General features: G+C 43.1%; 1 protein-coding gene across 17 annotated transcripts in view; it reads right to left on the bottom strand.

The window, feature by feature from the left end:
* Window positions 1-18,284, bottom strand: part of ptprfb (protein tyrosine phosphatase receptor type Fb) — a 385,507-nt gene that overhangs the window by 147,671 nt on the left and 219,552 nt on the right. For all 17 annotated transcript variants that reach the window (XM_037531027.1, XM_037531033.1, XM_037531030.1 and 14 more), the window contains one exon: window positions 16,391-16,501. In XM_037531027.1, coding sequence (XP_037386924.1) covers window positions 16,391-16,501 — 111 coding nt within the window. The remainder of the gene's footprint in view (window positions 1-16,390; window positions 16,502-18,284) is intronic.

The following is an 18,284-nucleotide window of genomic DNA, read 5'->3' as shown; positions in this document are numbered from 1 at the left end:
TATTATTCGTTTATCGGGCGGTAACTGTCCTGTAATACAACGCGGTTGTGTGGAAACGATGTAAGTTATAAAATCGAGTAAATTCGACGCAGAGCTGGTTTCTGCTGGCAGCTGCAGTGGGTGTCCAGGGTCTTTGTCAGAGGTGGTGATGGTGAGGGGGTGAATCTGCTGCTGGATCGAGCCCCTGTCAGAGGCCGTGGGACACACATTGTTCACCAGCCTCTCTCTCTCTCTCCCCCCCTCTCTCTCCTTCCTTCTCTCTCTCTCTCTCTCCCCCTCTCTCTCTCCTTCCTTCTCTCTCTCTCGCTCTGATATGCAGATAAGCCGACATTAAAAAGGTTCCCATGGAGACGAAAAAAAAGCAGGGTGACGTTTTACTGGGACCACAGAGAGAGAGAGAGAGAGAGAGAGAGAGAGAGAGAGAGAGAGAGAGTAAAAAATGAGAAAGATAAAGGAAAGACAGAAGAATTAAGGAAAGAGCAAGAGAAAGAAAGAGAAGTGAGTAAGAAAAGAGAGAGAGAGAGAGAGAGAGAGAGAGAGAGAGAGAAGGAAGGAGACAGAGAGAGAGAAGGGGGAGAGAGAGAGAGGGAAGGAGAGATAGAGAGAGAGAGCAAGAGAGAGAGAGAGGGAAGGAGAGAGAGGGAAGGAGAGATAGAGAGAGAGAGCAAGAGAGAGAGAGAGATAGAGAGAGAGAGAGAGAGAGAGAGAGAGAGAAAGAGAGAGAGAGAGACAGAGAGAGAGAGAGAGAGAAGGAGAGATAGAGAGAGAGAGCAAGAGAGAGAGAGAGATAGAGAGAGAGAGAGAAAGAGAGAGAGAGAGACAGAGAGAGAAAGAGAGAGAGAGAGACAGAGAGAGAGAGAGAGAGAGAGAGAGAGACAGAGAGACAGAGAGAGAGAGAGAGACAGAGAGAGAGAGAGAGAGAGAGAGAAAGAGAGAGAGAGAGACAGAGAGAGAGAGAGAGAGAAGGAGAGATAGAGAGAGAGAGCAAGAGAGAGAGAGAGAGAGAGAGAGAGAGAGAGAGAGAGAGAGACAGAGAGAGAGATAGAGAGAGAGAGAGAGAGAGAGAGAGAGAGAGACAGAGACAGAGAGAGAGAGAGAGAGAGAGAGAGAGACAGAGAGAGAGATAGAGATAGAGAGAGAGAGAGAGAGAGAGAGAGAGAGAGAGAGATACTGAAATACTTTAAGTTTGGAATAAACAAGCTTTGGCTTTTTTTGAGGGGAAACAAGGAGGGTAAACAGCTTGTGAGTGACCGGGCAGTTAAAGACGACCTTCGCCGATCCACCACGCGTCCCACTGGGCCTCTCCTTTACTCCTCTCTACCGAGAGGCTCTATCTATCTATCTGGATGACTATCTGTGTGCTGAATGTTCTGGAAGTAGCCTCGGCTTAATTACGAGCCCAAGCAGAACTTTGCTCCCGGTTCATTTGAAACGTGGAAACAAAGCTGCAGCTGGACGCCAAATCCGCTGCGTTAATGCAGTGCAGCCTCATGGAGAAACGGACACCAATGATTAACTGTTTCTGTTTTCAATTTTAGAGCGACTATGGCCAGACAGACATGACGGCCATGCTCCTTATCCAGCCTTCACTACAAGAAAGGCCTTGAGGAAGCAAACAGGGGCCTTTGGAGATTCCTTCGTTTCACTCAGACACAACACAGGATTCAAAATAACCCCCTTTAGCTTCTACACTGCCAAACCCAATTGGATTCAACACAGACAGGCCCAGTCCCATTTCAGCCCTCGCCCCTTCCACTTAACCCTACCCCTCTGGGTAGGGTGAAGTGTTGGGGCTACACGACCCTCCAAACGGAGGTTTTTCAGAGACTTCAAACGGAGAGATATGAGAAAAAAAGATAAAGCAGGTGAGATGGCTGAGCGAGAAACCAAAGGAAACCCACAAATGTGAGAATTTTCTGTTAAAAATGATGATAATCATTAAATTATCGTACTTCAATGTCGTTTCCGTTTATATTGGTCCTTTTCTTCATAACAATCACAAAATAATTGCTAATAGTATGCAAATGTATCACTAGGTAGCTAGCTCCATTTCCCGTTCCACCTTAAACAGTGAAGCGCCAGAATGTAACTGCAGCTTCATTTAAGGTGGAACGGGAAAATCCGTACAAGAATCTGGAGAATATCCGACTTCAGCTTCATATCACTGAAGAATTAGGGTGGGTGATGATAAATAATTGCCCCCCTCTTTGAAGGCGTATGATCCCTAAATGTAACTAAAGCCCAGCAGTGAGGAGCTGAACTTTCCCCTCCTCTGCTGTCCCTGCAGACGGGCAGGGTCGCCTACAGAGCGGCGCTGGTAGCTGTTAATGAAGTGATGCTCTTTTATTAGAGGGGCTCATTTCAGAGGGAAGATCTCAACCACTGCCCCTTACAACTCAGTTCCAAGGGGTTAGGGTGACCCTCGAAAACAAGGGGTAGGGGTGAAAATAAGAAATGGGACTGGGTCTTAGAGACAGATGTGGAAATGAATGGATCAAAACATCTGTAATTACAGCACACGGGACATGTTTGAGTATAAATTTCTTAGTAGTCCTACTTTTACTTGAACCATTTATCTATTAAAGCTTTCTGCTTAGCTATTTCAATGTTTATGAACCATCGCAATAAGCATCTCCACTTCGCACAGCTCAGTGTCCAGCCTGCGGAAGCCGTTACCTGTCTGAGCTGAACGGCTGAGGTGCTCTTTATTCGTCAAGCACAACAAAGCACTTCATCACACCTAGGAGAATTCCACCCAATTTCTTCATAACTGAATGGATAATTACTGCGAAGAGCTATGAATGGGTCTTCTATTGTTCCAAGCTTGGCATCGTCACGACAGAAGAACCTTTTTTGGTGCCACTGCCAAATGCAGCATCTGTACAGTACCCACAGCGTAGATTAAGTGCAGAAGCATAAACTGGCCTTAAATCATCAATTACACTTGTACACTTCAGTAGTGTCTTCAGTAAAGATAGTGGTTCTATACAGAACCATGAACACCCAAAGAACCATTTGTGAGTTATCAAGTTCTTCGCCTTGTGAAAAGGTTCTTCAGATTGATGGATGGATTTCATATGGTTTCCATTCCACCCAATTTCTTCATACCTGAATGAATGAGATGTAAGCAGAGCCGTTCAGAGCGGTTTGGTGGGAAACGCTCCGTTCTAGAGAACCTTACTGAGTCAGAACTGTTCACAGTGGTGGTGATAGGAACCAGACGTCCACCTCTAAAAGCTCCCTCACAGAAAGCTCCTACATGAGATGGTCATGAATAAACTCCATTCATGGTGGAAGGATACATGCAGGTCACTGTGAGCCAAAATAATCCCCAAAGAAAACAGATTTTCTGGTTCTGGATGGTAAATAAAGTGCCTATATCTGTGTTGTAGTCATGGCGACGCCTGGTTCCCATCACCACCACTGTAAAGACATCCGAACCATCTCGCTGGGAATCACTGTGTTTACATCTCAAACACTCAATTATGCAGATGTTTCAGAAAGTTGGTGGCGTTGCCCTTTCAAGCCCTTAAAGAGGCTTCGTTGAGTAACTGTCCGTGTTAATAGTTTGACTCCTATTCAAGTGAATGAACAATGTTCTGAAGCATCTTCTGGACTGTTTCCTCCCCCGAAACCTCCCGCACTTCCAGATACAGAGACAGCGGAGGTTAAATGGGGGGCAAAGCCTGCAGTGTTCTCCAGAGTTTAAAGTGATAATCATTAATGACACAGACAAAACAAAACATTAGAAACACAGACACAACAAACACCTCCATCATCGCCTCAGCGCGGAACGCAGCGAGCTCTTCAGCAGGCTGATTAAGAACAAGTGGCAGCACTTCCTCTTAATTAAACACTAATTTCTTGCATAATATTTGTGTTTTACACATTAATGACAGTGTTTCGCACGTACACAGTGGGTGATGAGAGGAGAGCAAGCAGAGGAGAGGAAACAAGGACAGACATCAGCGATGACAGACAGAACTCAGAAGAACTGCATGCGTTCTTAAAGAAGGAGACGCCAAACGAGGGACGTACTCTAGATAGCATGCGAAGAAAACTCGATTTTCACTAGCCGTATCAAAATCATAGGCCGTCAAACTCTGTCTATTCACCCTTTCCAACAGCCCTTTGGGTTTAAACGATCGGTTCTAGGTATAGAACCTTTTACATCAGGTGGAGGTTCTACAAAGCACCACAAAAGGGTTCTGCTATCATTACAAGCCGTCCCTGTTTTAAAAAGACGGTTCTTCAAAAGGTTGTTTAGTAAAGGGAATGGTTCACTTTAGAACCATGAGTTCTACTCAGAACCATCGGCATGCTTAAATGGGGTGTTGCATGGAGGAATGGTTCTACAGATTGATGGAGAATGTGCCGCATATGAGAATGGTTCTACATAAAACCTTTATGAAAATGGTTCTAAATGGCACCAAAAATGGTTCTTCTATTGTTCCAAGCTTGAAATCGTCACAACAGAAGAACCTTTTTTGGTGCCATTGCCAAATGCAGTACCTATACAGTGGCTACAGCGCAGATTAAGTGTAGAACCATGAATTGGCCTTAAATCATCAATTATAAAGGGTACCATGTACACGTTAGTAGTGCCTTCGGTAAAGATAGTGGTTCTGTACAGAACCATAAACACCTAAAGAACCATTTGTGAGTTATCAAGATTCTCTGCATGGTGAAAAGGTTCTTCGGATTGATGGATGCATTTTATATGGTTCTAGCTGGAACTGTTTTGAAAGTGGTTCTATATAGCACCAAAAAGGGTTCTTCCATTTTTACAATGTCAAGCTTTTTGGTGCTATGTAGAACCTTTTTTTTTAAAAAAAAAAAGGTGCTATACAGAACCATAAACAACACATTCGGCATCAATCTGAAAAACCTTTTCATGATGCAAAGAACTTGATAACTCCCAAATGGTTCTTTGGGTGTTTATGGTTCTGTATAGAAATATTATCTTTACTAAAGAACCCTTGAAGAACCATTGTTTTTAAGAGTGTATATAGAACTCCTTTTGATACACCTTTAATAAAAGTGTGGGTGTGTGGTTTTAAACAGAACTATGGACACAAAGAACCATTTGAGCACAGGAATGGTTCTTTGCACGGTTAAATGGTTCTTCTCTGATGTTGTGTAAGGTTTTAAATTGATTGTATTACATATTATTATGAGCTATAGCATTATTATAGAGGTATAGCATATTATTATAGCGTTATAACATTATTATAGCGTTATAAAATTATTATAGAGTTATAGCACATTGTTATAGTGTTATAGCATATTATAAAGCTATAGCATATTATTATGAGTTATAGCATATTATTATAGAGTTATAGCATATTATTATAGCGTTATAGCATATTATTATAGCGTTATAATATATTATGTGTTATAGCACATTATTATAGCGTTATAGGATATTATTATAGAGTTATAGCACATTATTATAGAGTTATAGCATATTATTATAGCGTTATAGCATACTATTATAGAGTTATAGCATATTGTTATAGAGTTATAGCATATTATTTTGAGTTATAGCACATTATTATAGCATTATAGCATACTATTATACAGTTATAGCATATTATTATGAGTTATAACATATTATGAGTTACAGATTTTTTTATGGTACTATAGAGAACCTGTATTGAACCTGTTATAGAGAACAGAGGGAACTGAATGCGGTTCCCCTACGCCATCGTTCCAAAGAAACATTTCTGGCGCCTTTTTTTAGGGTAATGAGTTTCAACATCAATGAATGAAAAAAGTGGCCAAGAAGCCTCCGGGTCAGATACGACCTCATCAGGAGGCTCTGGGGGTCAGATTTGGAGAAAATAGGTCAATACATGTAGGGCAGTGGAGCCAAAGTGGTTCCATAGGCCCTGTTTATTTAAGAACCGATAAAGTGTGGTGGCGGTTTATAATAATATTATAATTATATAACGTTTTATAACTGATAATCAGAGCCGTGTTGGAACTGAGTCCAACATCAATAACTGACCATTTATACTTTTTGAGTTAACAGCACAAACTACTGGAAGATTTAAAAAGATTCACCCGATTTCAAAGTGCTATATTTTTACAACCGTGAGGCCCCGAGGAACCAATCACAATCCAATAGAAAGAGGAGGTCATAGAGTTTAGACCATTTCAGCTAAATAAGACGTTTATGTGTTATTAGATTAGATGTTAGACCAGGCACTCTATTTGTGTAGTATTGGTTGTGATCTTTAGCTGTAATTGCAATATTGGATCAATAATAGCAATAGAAATGTCCAGTTTATTGGTGAATAACATGCTGTCAGAACAAAACCTCACATCTTACAAGAGAACTTTACAAGAGAAGGAAAAAACCGCCTTTACTTTCAATGTAAGTCAATGGAACCAAACGTTTTTCTACGTCATTTTTGACCATTTCTTTTGGTCCACTCATCTTGAAATTTACAGGGAATGTACAGGACATCAGGCTCTTTCAAATTATGTCAAAAACTGAAAAACAACAAAAATGGAGAAACATGGTTTTATCCTGACAGCAGCGATATCAGCCAGTGATATATACCTATAGTAAGAGATACTGAATTCACTGAATTTATTAATGCACATAAGGAAAAAGTAACAATAGTCCATGTGGACAAATAGGTTCAGACTCATGCAAGACTTCTGGGGGAAAAACAAAACAACAACAAAAAAGCAGTCACGTCGGTCGGGCAGCTTCACTGTGGCAGGATGAGAATGAAAGACGTTACCCGTGAAAGAAACTGACCTTCGCGTGGCTCTGACAGGTGAGTTTATGAGTAGGTGGAGAGATGGAAATTAAATGGAGACAAATGGAGACAAAGGTGAGAGACAGAGAGAAAACAGACAGCTGTGAATTGACAGTGGCCAGTATAATGGAAACATCTATCGAACATAGATGTAAACACAGAAGATGGCACAGACACACACGTGCATACAAACCCATGAAGTTCTGGATGAGTCAGCATAGAACCCACCTTCTACCTGAACACAATCCATTTGGTCAGAACGCATGTGAACCTCACTGCATCTACTCGCTCACACATTAAAGGGCCCATACCTCACATTCACATTCTCCTTATATTTTCCCCCTGAGGTCCAGCTTTGTGTGGTTTATGTACCCAAAATAGGCACAATTCCTTTTTAGGTGACTCAGTTTAAACCTCTCTCCACCCCAGACTGGTTTTGTTACTGTGCCTTTAAGACTGGAATACGCGCTCATGAGCTCAGTTCTGATTGGCCATCCTGTAGTGTGCCTCAATCAAAAAGCAGTGCGGGCTGAAACACTCCTTATGACTTCAATGTGTGTGGGCAGGGCTTAACTGCTGTAGTTATATGAATTGGTGGGCATGTAAATTTTGTGACATCACAAGTCAGTTTCTCATTCGCCAGTGTCTTGTTCGAATTCTCCCATTCCACCTTAAATGGTGCAGCGGTGACAATCTGGCTCCTCAGGTTCCATTTAAGGTAGAAGGGGAAAATCTGAACAAGAAGCTGGTGAATGCGAAGCAGCTTCAGCCTCGTAAGAATGGAATGGAAAAGTGGCTATTCTTAACATTTAGGCTGTGAGCCCTGCCATATGCGGACTTGGTGAGTGACTGACTTTACTGAACTCTTATTTCACAGAATCTTGGAAAATGTCTTTTTCCGTGATACGGGCCCTTTAATGTGTTTAACTGCATTCGATATAACTTCATGTGACAGTCACAGCTAAAACCATTCAGTGGCACTTCAACCCTTAGAAGTCGTGTTTGAAATGTAAATACAATGTAAAGAACAACAGTCGTTTTCAAATGATGTCAAAAACTGAAAAATAATATAACATAATAAAATATCTCCTCTTATATTTACAAACATGTTCTGTATTGAAGCTGCTAATGACGGCTCCTAAGGGTTAAACTACACTGAACACCACATTCCAGTCAGACGGAACTGCTCATGAATGACACACTGACATTTCATCACTGAGCACCGTCTGACTGGCATGTACATCTGTAGTGAGATATGCATCTACATATGTCAGTGTTATTTGAAGGCCACACGCTGACAGAATAACAGATGGGAGATAATGACAGCAGAGTGAGAGTGAGAGAGCAGGAGAAAGCCAGCAGAGTGAGAGTGAGAGAGCAGGAGAAAGCCAGCAGAGTGAGAGTGAGAGAGCAGGAGAAAGCCAGCAGAGTGAGAGTGAGAGAGCAGGAGAAAGCCAGCAGAGTGAGAGTGAGAGAGCAGGAGAAAGCCAGCAGAGTGAGAGTGAGAGAGCAGCAGAAAGCCAGCAGAGTGAGAGTGAGAGAGCAGGAGAAAGCCAGCAGAGTGAGAGTGAGAGAGCAGGAGAAAGCCAGCAGAGTGAGAGTGAGAGAGCAGCAGAAAGCCAGCAGAGTGAGAGTGAGAGAGCAGGAGAAAGCCAGCAGAGTGAGAGTGAGAGAGCAGGAGAAAGCCAGCAGAGTGAGAGTGAGAGAGCAGGAGAAAGCCAGCAGAGTGAGAGTGAGAGACCAGGAGAAAGCCAGCAGAGTGAGAGTGAGAGAGCAGGAGAAAGCCAGCAGAGTGAGAGTGAGAGAGCAGGAGAAAGCCAGCAGAGTGAGAGTGAGAGAGCAGGAGAAAGCCAGCAGAGTGAGAGTGAGAGAGCAGGAGAAAGCCAGCAGAGTGAGAGTGAGAGAGCAGGAGAAAGCCAGCAGAGTGAGAGTGAGAGAGCAGCAGAAAGCCAGCAGAGTGAGAGTGAGAGAGCAGGAGAAAGCCAGCAGAGTGAGAGTGAGAGAGCAGGAGAAAGCCAGCAGAGTGAGAGTGAGAGAGCAGGAGAAAGCCAGCAGAGTGAGAGTGAGAGACCAGGAGAAAGCCAGCAGAGTGAGAGTGAGAGAGCAGGAGAAAGCCAGCAGAGTGAGAGTGAGAGAGCAGGAGAAAGCCAGCAGAGTGAGAGTGAGAGAGCAGGAGAAAGCCAGCAGAGTGAGAGTGAGAGAGCAGGAGAAAGCCAGCAGAGTGAGAGTGAGAGAGCAGGAGAAAGCCAGCAGAGTGAGAGTGAGAGAGCAGCAGAAAGCCAGCAGAGTGAGAGTGAGAGAGCAGGAGAAAGCCAGCAGAGTGAGAGTGAGAGACCAGGAGAAAGCCAGCAGAGTGAGAGTGAGAGAGCAGGAGAAAGCCAGCAGAGTGAGAGTGAGAGAGCAGGAGAAAGCCAGCAGAGTGAGAGTGAGAGAGCAGGAGAAAGCCAGCAGAGTGAGAGTGAGAGAGCAGGAGAAAGCCAGCAGAGTGAGAGTGAGAGTGAGAGAGCAGGAGAAAGCCAGCAGAGTGAGAGTGAGAGAGCAGGAGAAAGCCAGCAGAGTGAGAGTGAGAGAGCAGGAGAAAGCCAGCAGAGTGAGAGTGAGAGAGCAGAAGAAAGCCAGCAGAGTGAGAGTGAGAGAGCAGGAGAAAGCCAGCAGAGTGAGAGTGAGAGTGAGAGAGCAGGAGAAAGCCAGCAGAGTGAGAGTGAGAGAGCAGGAGAAAGCCAGCAGAGTGAGAGTGAGAGAGCAGGAGAAAGCCAGCAGAGTGAGAGTGAGAGAGCAGCAGAAAGCCAGCAGAGTGAGAGTGAGAGAGCAGCAGAAAGCCAGCAGAGTGAGAGAGCAGGAGAAAGCCAGCAGAGTGAGAGTGAGAGAGCAGGAGAAAGCCAGCAGAGTGAGAGTGAGAGAGCAGGAGAAAGCCAGCAGAGTGAGAGTGAGAGAGCAGGAGAAAGCCAGCAGAGTGAGAGTGAGAATGAGTGTGAGAGAGCAGAAGAAAGCCAGCAGAGTGAGAGTGAGAGAGCAGAAGAAAGCCAGCAGAGTGAGAGAGCAGGAGAAAGCCAGCAGAGTGAGAGTGAGAGAGCAGGAGAAAGCCAGCAGAGTGAGAGTGAGAGAGCAGGAGAAAGCCAGCAGAGTGAGAGTGAGAGAGCAGGAGAAAGCCAGCAGAGTGAGAGTGAGAGTGAGAGAGCAGGAGAAAGCCAGCAGAGTGAGAGTGAGAGAGCAGGAGAAAGCCAGCAGAGTGAGAGTGAGAGAGCAGGAGAAAGCCAGCAGAGTGAGAGTGAGAGTGAGAGAGCAGGAGAAAGCCAGCAGAGTGAGAGTGAGAGAGCAGGAGAAAGCCAGCAGAGTGAGAGTGAGAGAGCAGGAGAAAGCCAGCAGAGTGAGAGTGAGAGAGCAGGAGAAAGCCAGCAGAGTGAGAGTGAGAGTGCAGCAGAAAGCCAGCAGAGTGAGAGTGAGAGTGAGAGAGCAGGAGAAAGCCAGCAGAGTGAGAGTGAGAGTGAGAGAGCAGGAGAAAGCCAGCAGAGTGAGAGTGAGAGTGAGAGAGCAGGAGAAAGCCAGCAGAGTGAGAGTGAGAGAGCAGGAGAAAGCCAGCAGAGTGAGAGTGAGAGACCAGGAGAAAGCCAGCAGAGTGAGAGTGAGAGAGCAGGAGAAAGCCAGCAGAGTGAGAGTGAGAGAGCAGCAGAAAGCCAGCAGAGTGAGAGTGAGAGAGCAGGAGAAAGCCAGCAGAGTGAGAGTGAGAGAGCAGGAGAAAGCCAGCAGAGTGAGAGTGAGAGAGCAGGAGAAAGCCAGCAGAGTGAGAGTGAGAGTGCAGCAGAAAGCCAGCAGAGTGAGAGTGAGAGAGCAGGAGAAAGCCAGCAGAGTGAGAGTGAGAGAGCAGGAGAAAGCCAGCAGAGTGAGAGTGAGAGTGCAGCAGAAAGCCAGCAGAGTGAGAGTGAGAGTGAGAGAGCAGGAGAAAGCCAGCAGAGTGAGAGTGAGAGTGAGAGAGCAGGATTACGCCCACAGTCGCAGACGCTTTCTGAAACACTTACAGCTCAATGTAAACAACAGCAGATCTGCGCTGAGCTCACGGCTTCAGCAGCCAGACGTGTTTATCTGGGCAGTGAAGTGTGTTTTGCCAGAAAAAACACCATATAACATCAGAATAAACACAAATAAACACAAATACAGCAGTCAGTGGCCAGTTATTAATATGTTGGTATATAATTAGTTTATATTCCACCATTTATTCTGTTAATACTGCACTTTCTTCAAGTTGCTGTCTGAAATGCAAAGAAGATGATCTAACAAAGCTGAAAGGCTTTAGCACTCAGACTGCAAGGGGTTAAAAATAAATGGTAAAACTAGGAAATCACTTAAATTTTATGAAACTACATGAAAACACAGCACTAAATGTACTTGACTCAAATGTGCACACCGTTAAGCCTGAGTAACAATGATTTTATATACAATTACAGTGGATAACGTGTAGAATTACATATCACAAACAACACTAAATGAATTGTTTATTCACAACTTTAAGTATTTTAAGTGATGAATAATAAACCATTCTAAATGATAAATAACACCTGTTTACAAAACATCAGGCAAAGTGATCTAGATTCATTTGAAATGTGACGCATTCTGGGCTGTAATTTTACTAGAATTTCTTTCTGGATGTTAATTTAATCAAAATTCATTATAAATACTGTTTACTATAAAAACATGCTGGATATGAATTTTACTGTTGATTCAAGACATTAATTTTTATTAGATCATCATTCTAAGTATTTATTAGAAATTCTTTCTAAATATTACCTTTATTAGAAATTCGCTATGGGTATAATTTTGTTTATTAAAACTTCATTCTGGATGTAAATTTTACAAGAAATTCATTCTGAACCTCCATTTTATTAGAAAAGATTTCAAACATGAATTTTCTTCATTCTGAATATTTATTAGAATTTCATTTCAAATATTAACGGTTTTTTGTAAATACATTCCGGACATTCGTTTCAGTAGAAACTCATTCCGGACATTCGTTTCAGTAGAAACTCATTCCGGACATTCGTTTCAATAGAAACTCATTCCGGACATTCGTTTCAGTAGAAACTCATTCCGGACATTCGTTTCAGTAGAAACTCATTCGGGACATTCGTTTCAATAGAAACTCATTCCGGACATTCGTTTCAGTAGAAACTCATTCGGGACATTCGTTTCAATAGAAACTCATTCGGGACATTCGTTTCAATAGAAACTCATTCGGGACATTCGTTTCAATAGAAACTAATTCGGGACATTCGTTTCAATAGAAACTCATTCGGGACATTCGTTTCAATAGAAACTCATTCCGGACATTCGTTTTTTTGTAAATGCATTCTGGACGTCAATTTTAAAAGAACTTCAGTCTGGACATTCATTTTTATTAAAACTTAACTCTGCATATCAACTTTACCAGAAATTCCTTCTGGATATGACCTTTTTATGGAACTTTATTCTGGATATTGATTTCATTAGAACTTCATTTCGGACTTTAATTTCTTTCAACAAATGAATTCTTGGCCTTTTTACGCCTTAGTCACCGTGGAATAATCTCAGCCTCGTTTACAGCCTCCAGTTAATTAGCTAAACGTGCATTTCTAATATTTCTAGCATGAAATGTGACAAAATTGGTGTTTTATTATTAAAAACAGTGAAAATGTTTTGATGTTAATATACAAACACAACTAAAAGTTTACCTACGAATAACAACTAAGTGAACGTATTTTGCTCATGAGGAAATGTACACATCAGTGTCCGGTGAGCTGACCGCGGCGTTTGCGTGCGGCGGTGATGCGGAGGCGCAGGGCGGCGAGGAGGAGGCGTCTGGGAAAAGACGCAGTGACATTCCTCACTCATGACATCTTCACTGCCAGCACAATGCAGCGCTCTGAGTCCTAATCAACGTGTTCAACAGGAGCTCAGAGGCCAACTCTTTAGCGCTTGCGTGACAAACTGAAGGGTGGCACTGCGGCGTCGCTCGCTTCAGGCAGTTCTGGCAGCGTGCCATAAACTCCCTGCTGTTACCTGCATGGAAAACTTGGAACGTTTACACCCACAACAACGGAGCTGTGTTTAATAGACAATGCGCGGTCACTATTATGCCTCTAAGCCTGTGTGCTAACGCTGCAGGTGGCTTTGTTTACTCTTCGTGCTGCTTACCTTTCCTCCGCCGGCCGGGTTTCGTTACGCCCAGGCCTGCGCTAAATGTTCCAGAACTGTTTTTAGGGCAGTTGCTATGACAGAAACGGAGCATAAAGGATCTACAAGCTCCGTTTAACCTTTCTTTGCCTGACGGATCCGTTCAGAGTCTATAGCTGATCTAAAATCTGCCCTCAGAGCAGCTGGAGAGCGAAACGTTGAGCATGACGGTCAGCTTCTCTGAGCTGCAGCATTTAATATCACTGTGGCCACAAAAAGTATTTGGACATTTGTGCCATATCCTTTATTTAAAAGGAAGGACACGACAGGCAGGAATGACGATTATTTTTCAGATGTTTTTAATAAATTGCATCTATAACATGTTTTCTCTTAACACTGTCACGGTAAAATGTCAGTAAAAATGTTTATTTCAGTGTGTGTGTGTGTGTGTGTGTGTGTGTGTGTGTGTGTGTGGGTGTTACCTTTATTCTGAAAACTAACTTTATTAAAAATTCACTCTGGACGTTAACTTTATTCTGTATTCTGAACTGTATTCTGGATGTTAATTGAACTAGATCTTAATTCCGAATAGTCATTTTGTTATGAATGCATTCTGAACGATGAACAAGATTCTGGACATTAATGTTATTATATCTTCATTCTGAATATGTATTAGAAATTCATTTATTGAAAGTTCATTCTTAATATTAAGTATATTAGAGTTTCTTCCTAAAAAATAACTAATATATAAATATATATATACACACACTACTCACAAAAAGTCGGGGATGTTTGGCTTTCGGGTGAAATTTCAGGATGAACCTAAAATGCACTCTAACCTTTTACAGGTGAACTTAATGTGACCTTCTCTAAACTTCTGAATGTCCAGCTGTTCAGTGTTTCAGTACTTTTTGCACAACTTGCAGTTCTCTAACAAGGAGCTTAACAGCGAGGTGGTGGTGGTGGTGGTGGTGGTGGCGTTACAGTGTGGGCAGGTGTGTCCAGTCAACACAGAACTGCCCTACACTTTGGGAATGGTGCAGTGACCCAGTGGCCCAAACTAGTGGAGAACATCACTAATCCAGTCACTGCGCCTCTGCATGAACAACACAGGCCTCATTTCATCTTCATGGACGACGATGCTCCAGCTCATCGAGGTGGCATCATTAGGGAACGACTATTGGAGACTGGGGGACCTCAAATGGAGCGGCCTGCACTTTCTCCAGACCTGAATCCCATAGAAAACCTATGGGATCAGCTCGTAACTCTGTACCCCAGAACCTCAATGACCTGAGGGCCGCCCTTCAAGAAGAGTGGGACGTCGTGCCTCAGCAGACAATGAGTCGACTCGTGAACAGCAGGAGACGTCGTGGTCAAGCAGTTATTGATGCTCAAGGGCGCATGACGAGTTATTGAGACACTGAGATTGTTTGTTGGGGTTTACCCGCCACTGCTGTCGGCTTTTGTTTCAGTAAGTTGATGCGACGAGGAAATCACCACTGCATACTTCTATTCAAACGCCCTACTTTCATGATATAATATCACTGTAGCGTGAACTTTTTACGCTTTCCATGAATGTCACCCGAAAGCCAAATATCCAGAACTTTTTGTGAGTAGTGTATGTATATATTTAAATATCGCAGCTGGATTTATGCTGAATCTTTGTACAGTACATTTTATAATAACAATTCATACTTTTTTCTTGATTTAATACTAAAACAACAAGATTCCATCAATCTGTTCTGTAGAATTCTTGCACTGGTATGCGTCTTCACATGTCCACATATTTAAAAAGATAACATCTAATTTGCATATATAATTATACATATCTTTTTATAAAGTTTGTAAACTGTTTAGTTTCCTCTGCAGGTTTACATCCCAAACGATTTTGCGCACTTCTCCAGACTTTATCCACACAAACAGTCCGGCATCAGTTCAATGTCAAGCTAAAAGTACTTTTCCATCAAAAAAACATCATTTCGTTAAACTTTTTGTGAAGCAAGCTACAGCTTCCTCCTTTAAAGGGCCACTGAAGTGTGAAAAATATTCATATTCATATTTGTGTTCGCGTCTTTAAAGAGGTTTTTTGCGACACAAACATCTATAAATAATAAAATCTACAAATGTTCAGCTTTGTTAGATTCCATTCTTTACATATCACAACAAATGGAACAAGAGCCCAGACACATCACCATATTAAAGAAGAGCTCGACTGCTTGCCTCTGCATTAAAGGGTTAGAGCATTTCTGACCACGAAGCTTGGGTTTGACCTCAGTTTCACCTTTTGTATGTACCGGCACTCTCGTTGCCAAGATACCAGAACAACCCAAATGCTCATTTTCCAGACACTGGATGTCAGAAACAAAAGTTCAGCCCACGTGGGGAACCAAAACAACAGCACATCATCAGTCAAAGCCGCACGCGCTGCTGTGAGAGTTAATAACACTGTTTTGATAGAAGAAGCAGCTGCTGTGACCAAACAGACAAAAGAGAAAAGCTGAATTATTACAGGGAGAAAAGGGGATTTAACACAGACAGATAGACAGATAGAAAGACAGACAGACAGACAGACATACATAGATAGAGAGATTGATAGACAGACAGACAGACAGAGACAAATAGACATAGAGATATAGACAGACAGACAGAGAGCTAGACAGACAGAGATAGACAGTTAGACAGACAGAGAGACAAACAGACAGAGAGATACAGACAGACAGACAGACAGACAGACAAATAGACAGACAGAGAGATACAGACAGACATACATAGAGAGACAGATCGATAGACAGAAAGACAGACAGACAGATGGAAAGACAGAAAGACAGAGGGACAGACAGACAGACAGAGAGCTAGACAGAGACAGACAGACAAACAGACAGACAGAGATACAGACAGACAGAGAGACAAATAGACAGACAGAGAGATACAGACAGACAAAGACAGAGAGATACAGACAGATAGAGATACAGACAGACAGACAGACAGACACAGACACAAATAGACAGACAGAGAGATATAGACAGACAGACAGATATACATAGATAGACAGATCAATAGACAGAAAGACAGACAGACAGATGGAAAGACAGAGGGACAGACAGACAGAGAGTTAGACAGACAGAGACAGACAGAGATACAGATAGACAGAGACAGACAGAGACAAATAGACAGACATAGATAGACAGACAGCTAGATAAACAGATAGATAGATAGATAGATAGATAGATAGATAGATAGATAGATAGATTAACAGACAGACAGACAGACAGACAGACAGACAGAGAGATCAATAAATAGACAGATCAATAGACAGACAAACAGACAGACAGGTAAACAGATTTAAAACTGAGTGGGCGTGGCCAAACTCCTGACTGGTCCTGTATGACTGCAGTGTGTTAATGATGAAGGGACGACTGAAAGGAAAAAGCCCAGTGAAATAAACACTGCGCTGTAGTGAGAACGTCTCCTACCTCTGACGTAGAGGTTGGCAGGAGCCGAGTATCGCGTCCCAGCGCTGTTCATAGCCACACACTCGTACTTTCCCTGGTCCGACTCATCGCTGTTCTCAATCTGCAGAGCTCCTGAGGACGAGAGAGATAAAAAGGAGGTATGAATAGATAAATAAGCAAATAAAACACATCTCCCAGCACGACCTCATACGACCCCTGTTTAAATGTCAGGCAGGTTCTGCAGAGTTTATGGCATTTTTTCGAAAAATGCCCACTAAGCTGTTCGCGTGCAGCTGATTTTGCAGGTTGTCCGTGTTCACAAATCAACAAATGTCACAGACAAATCACTCACAGTGTCACTGCAGAGAAAAGCTTGCGCTACACTAACGTCATGCCTGTGAATTACGGCCAATTAGCTCACATCACGTAACGCTCTAATGACAGCTGTAAATGCTCTAAACTCCCGAAAATAACTTACTCGACAAAATGCCAAAACCGCCAATACTAAACAGCAAACTGCATCCGGAGAGATGTTAGCGTCTCAACTATAAGGCCGTTTATTTGGTTTTTTCCCATTCGGTTGACTTAAGTTGACTTAAAAACTTTGCGTCAGACTGGCTTCCCATCGCCCTCATATCTGCTCATTTAGGAGTAAAAGAGAAGACGCTAAGATCCTTTTTTCACGTCACAGGTTTTTATGTCTGTCAGCCAAAGACAAGGTTAACAGAAAGCTGGCAAAATCCAGTCAAACTAATAAGAAACTCTACATTTTACTGAAGTCCAGAGAGGCCATGAGGTAGTTATCATCATTACAAGTTAGTTATCCTGTAAATGATCTTAATTATTCTCCCCCGTTCATTGAGCACTCGCTCATGGGCGCCCTCTGGCGTTTTTTAAATCATGTTTTTGATATAACGATGGAAATAGGAAGAGGCCAGACTCCACATAAACCGGCTCTAATTGAGCAGCGTAGTACGTGCTTTATCTGTAAAAATGGTTCACTCTTTTTTATCCAAAAAACGGGGAAATTTCACCTCCGCATTTAACCCATCTGTGAAGTGAAACACCACATACACACTAGTGAGCACACACACACTAGGGGGCAGTGAGCATACTTGCCCAGAGCGGTGGGCAGCCCTATCCATGGCGCCCGGGGAGCAGTTGGGGGTTAGGTGTCTTGCTCAGACACCTCAGTCATGGACTGTCGGTAGTGGGGATCGAACCGGCAACCTTCCGGTCACAGGGCCAGTTCCCTAACCTCCAGCCCACGACTGCCCCAGTCGTTTTTTTTTTGGTTCATATCAGAGATGGAATAAAGGCGACGGAGCTTTCACCCCAGACAGACAGTGATCGCAATGCCCAGACTGTTTACCTCACAAACTGACTACACAGACAGGGATTGAATAAAAATAAGCACAAGTGATTTCTCGCCGGGATTTTTATTTTTACCTTGGACGCATCTGATTTGTGCTTGATGTCAGTGAAACCAGGGCAAACAACACTCAGTTCGAGTTCAGAAATGCCCACAGGCGATGAGCAATCAGCGATTTTGGGCGACAAGAGGTGCGAAGTTGCTGTCGGTGTGAACGCAGGGTAACACTCTCCTTAACCACCAGCGAGCCGCCTGGAAAACACTGCGCACAAAGCCAGTGTGCTGCCAACGCTGCCATCGGTTGGCCAACTGAGGCCCTCTTGCTATCTGGGACAATATAAAATTGACTTGCTACTGTTGATCACCTTCTCATCGTGTGGCGTAAAGAATCATTTTGTTTACAGATCAACAGAGTGTCACTGCTCTTTATCTGTCACTGAGGAGGAGGATATGCAACATTAATCTACACAGAGAGGTATCTAGAACGTTCTGAACTTCGAGCCTACGGAGTTCCCTGGGGCAGCACTCTCACCCCTTGATAGA

This window comes from Pygocentrus nattereri, chromosome 19, assembly GCF_015220715.1.
Source record: "Pygocentrus nattereri isolate fPygNat1 chromosome 19, fPygNat1.pri, whole genome shotgun sequence".
Classification (NCBI taxonomy): domain Eukaryota; kingdom Metazoa; phylum Chordata; class Actinopteri; order Characiformes; family Serrasalmidae; genus Pygocentrus; species Pygocentrus nattereri.
This window is presented reverse-complemented; position numbering and strand designations above follow the sequence as displayed.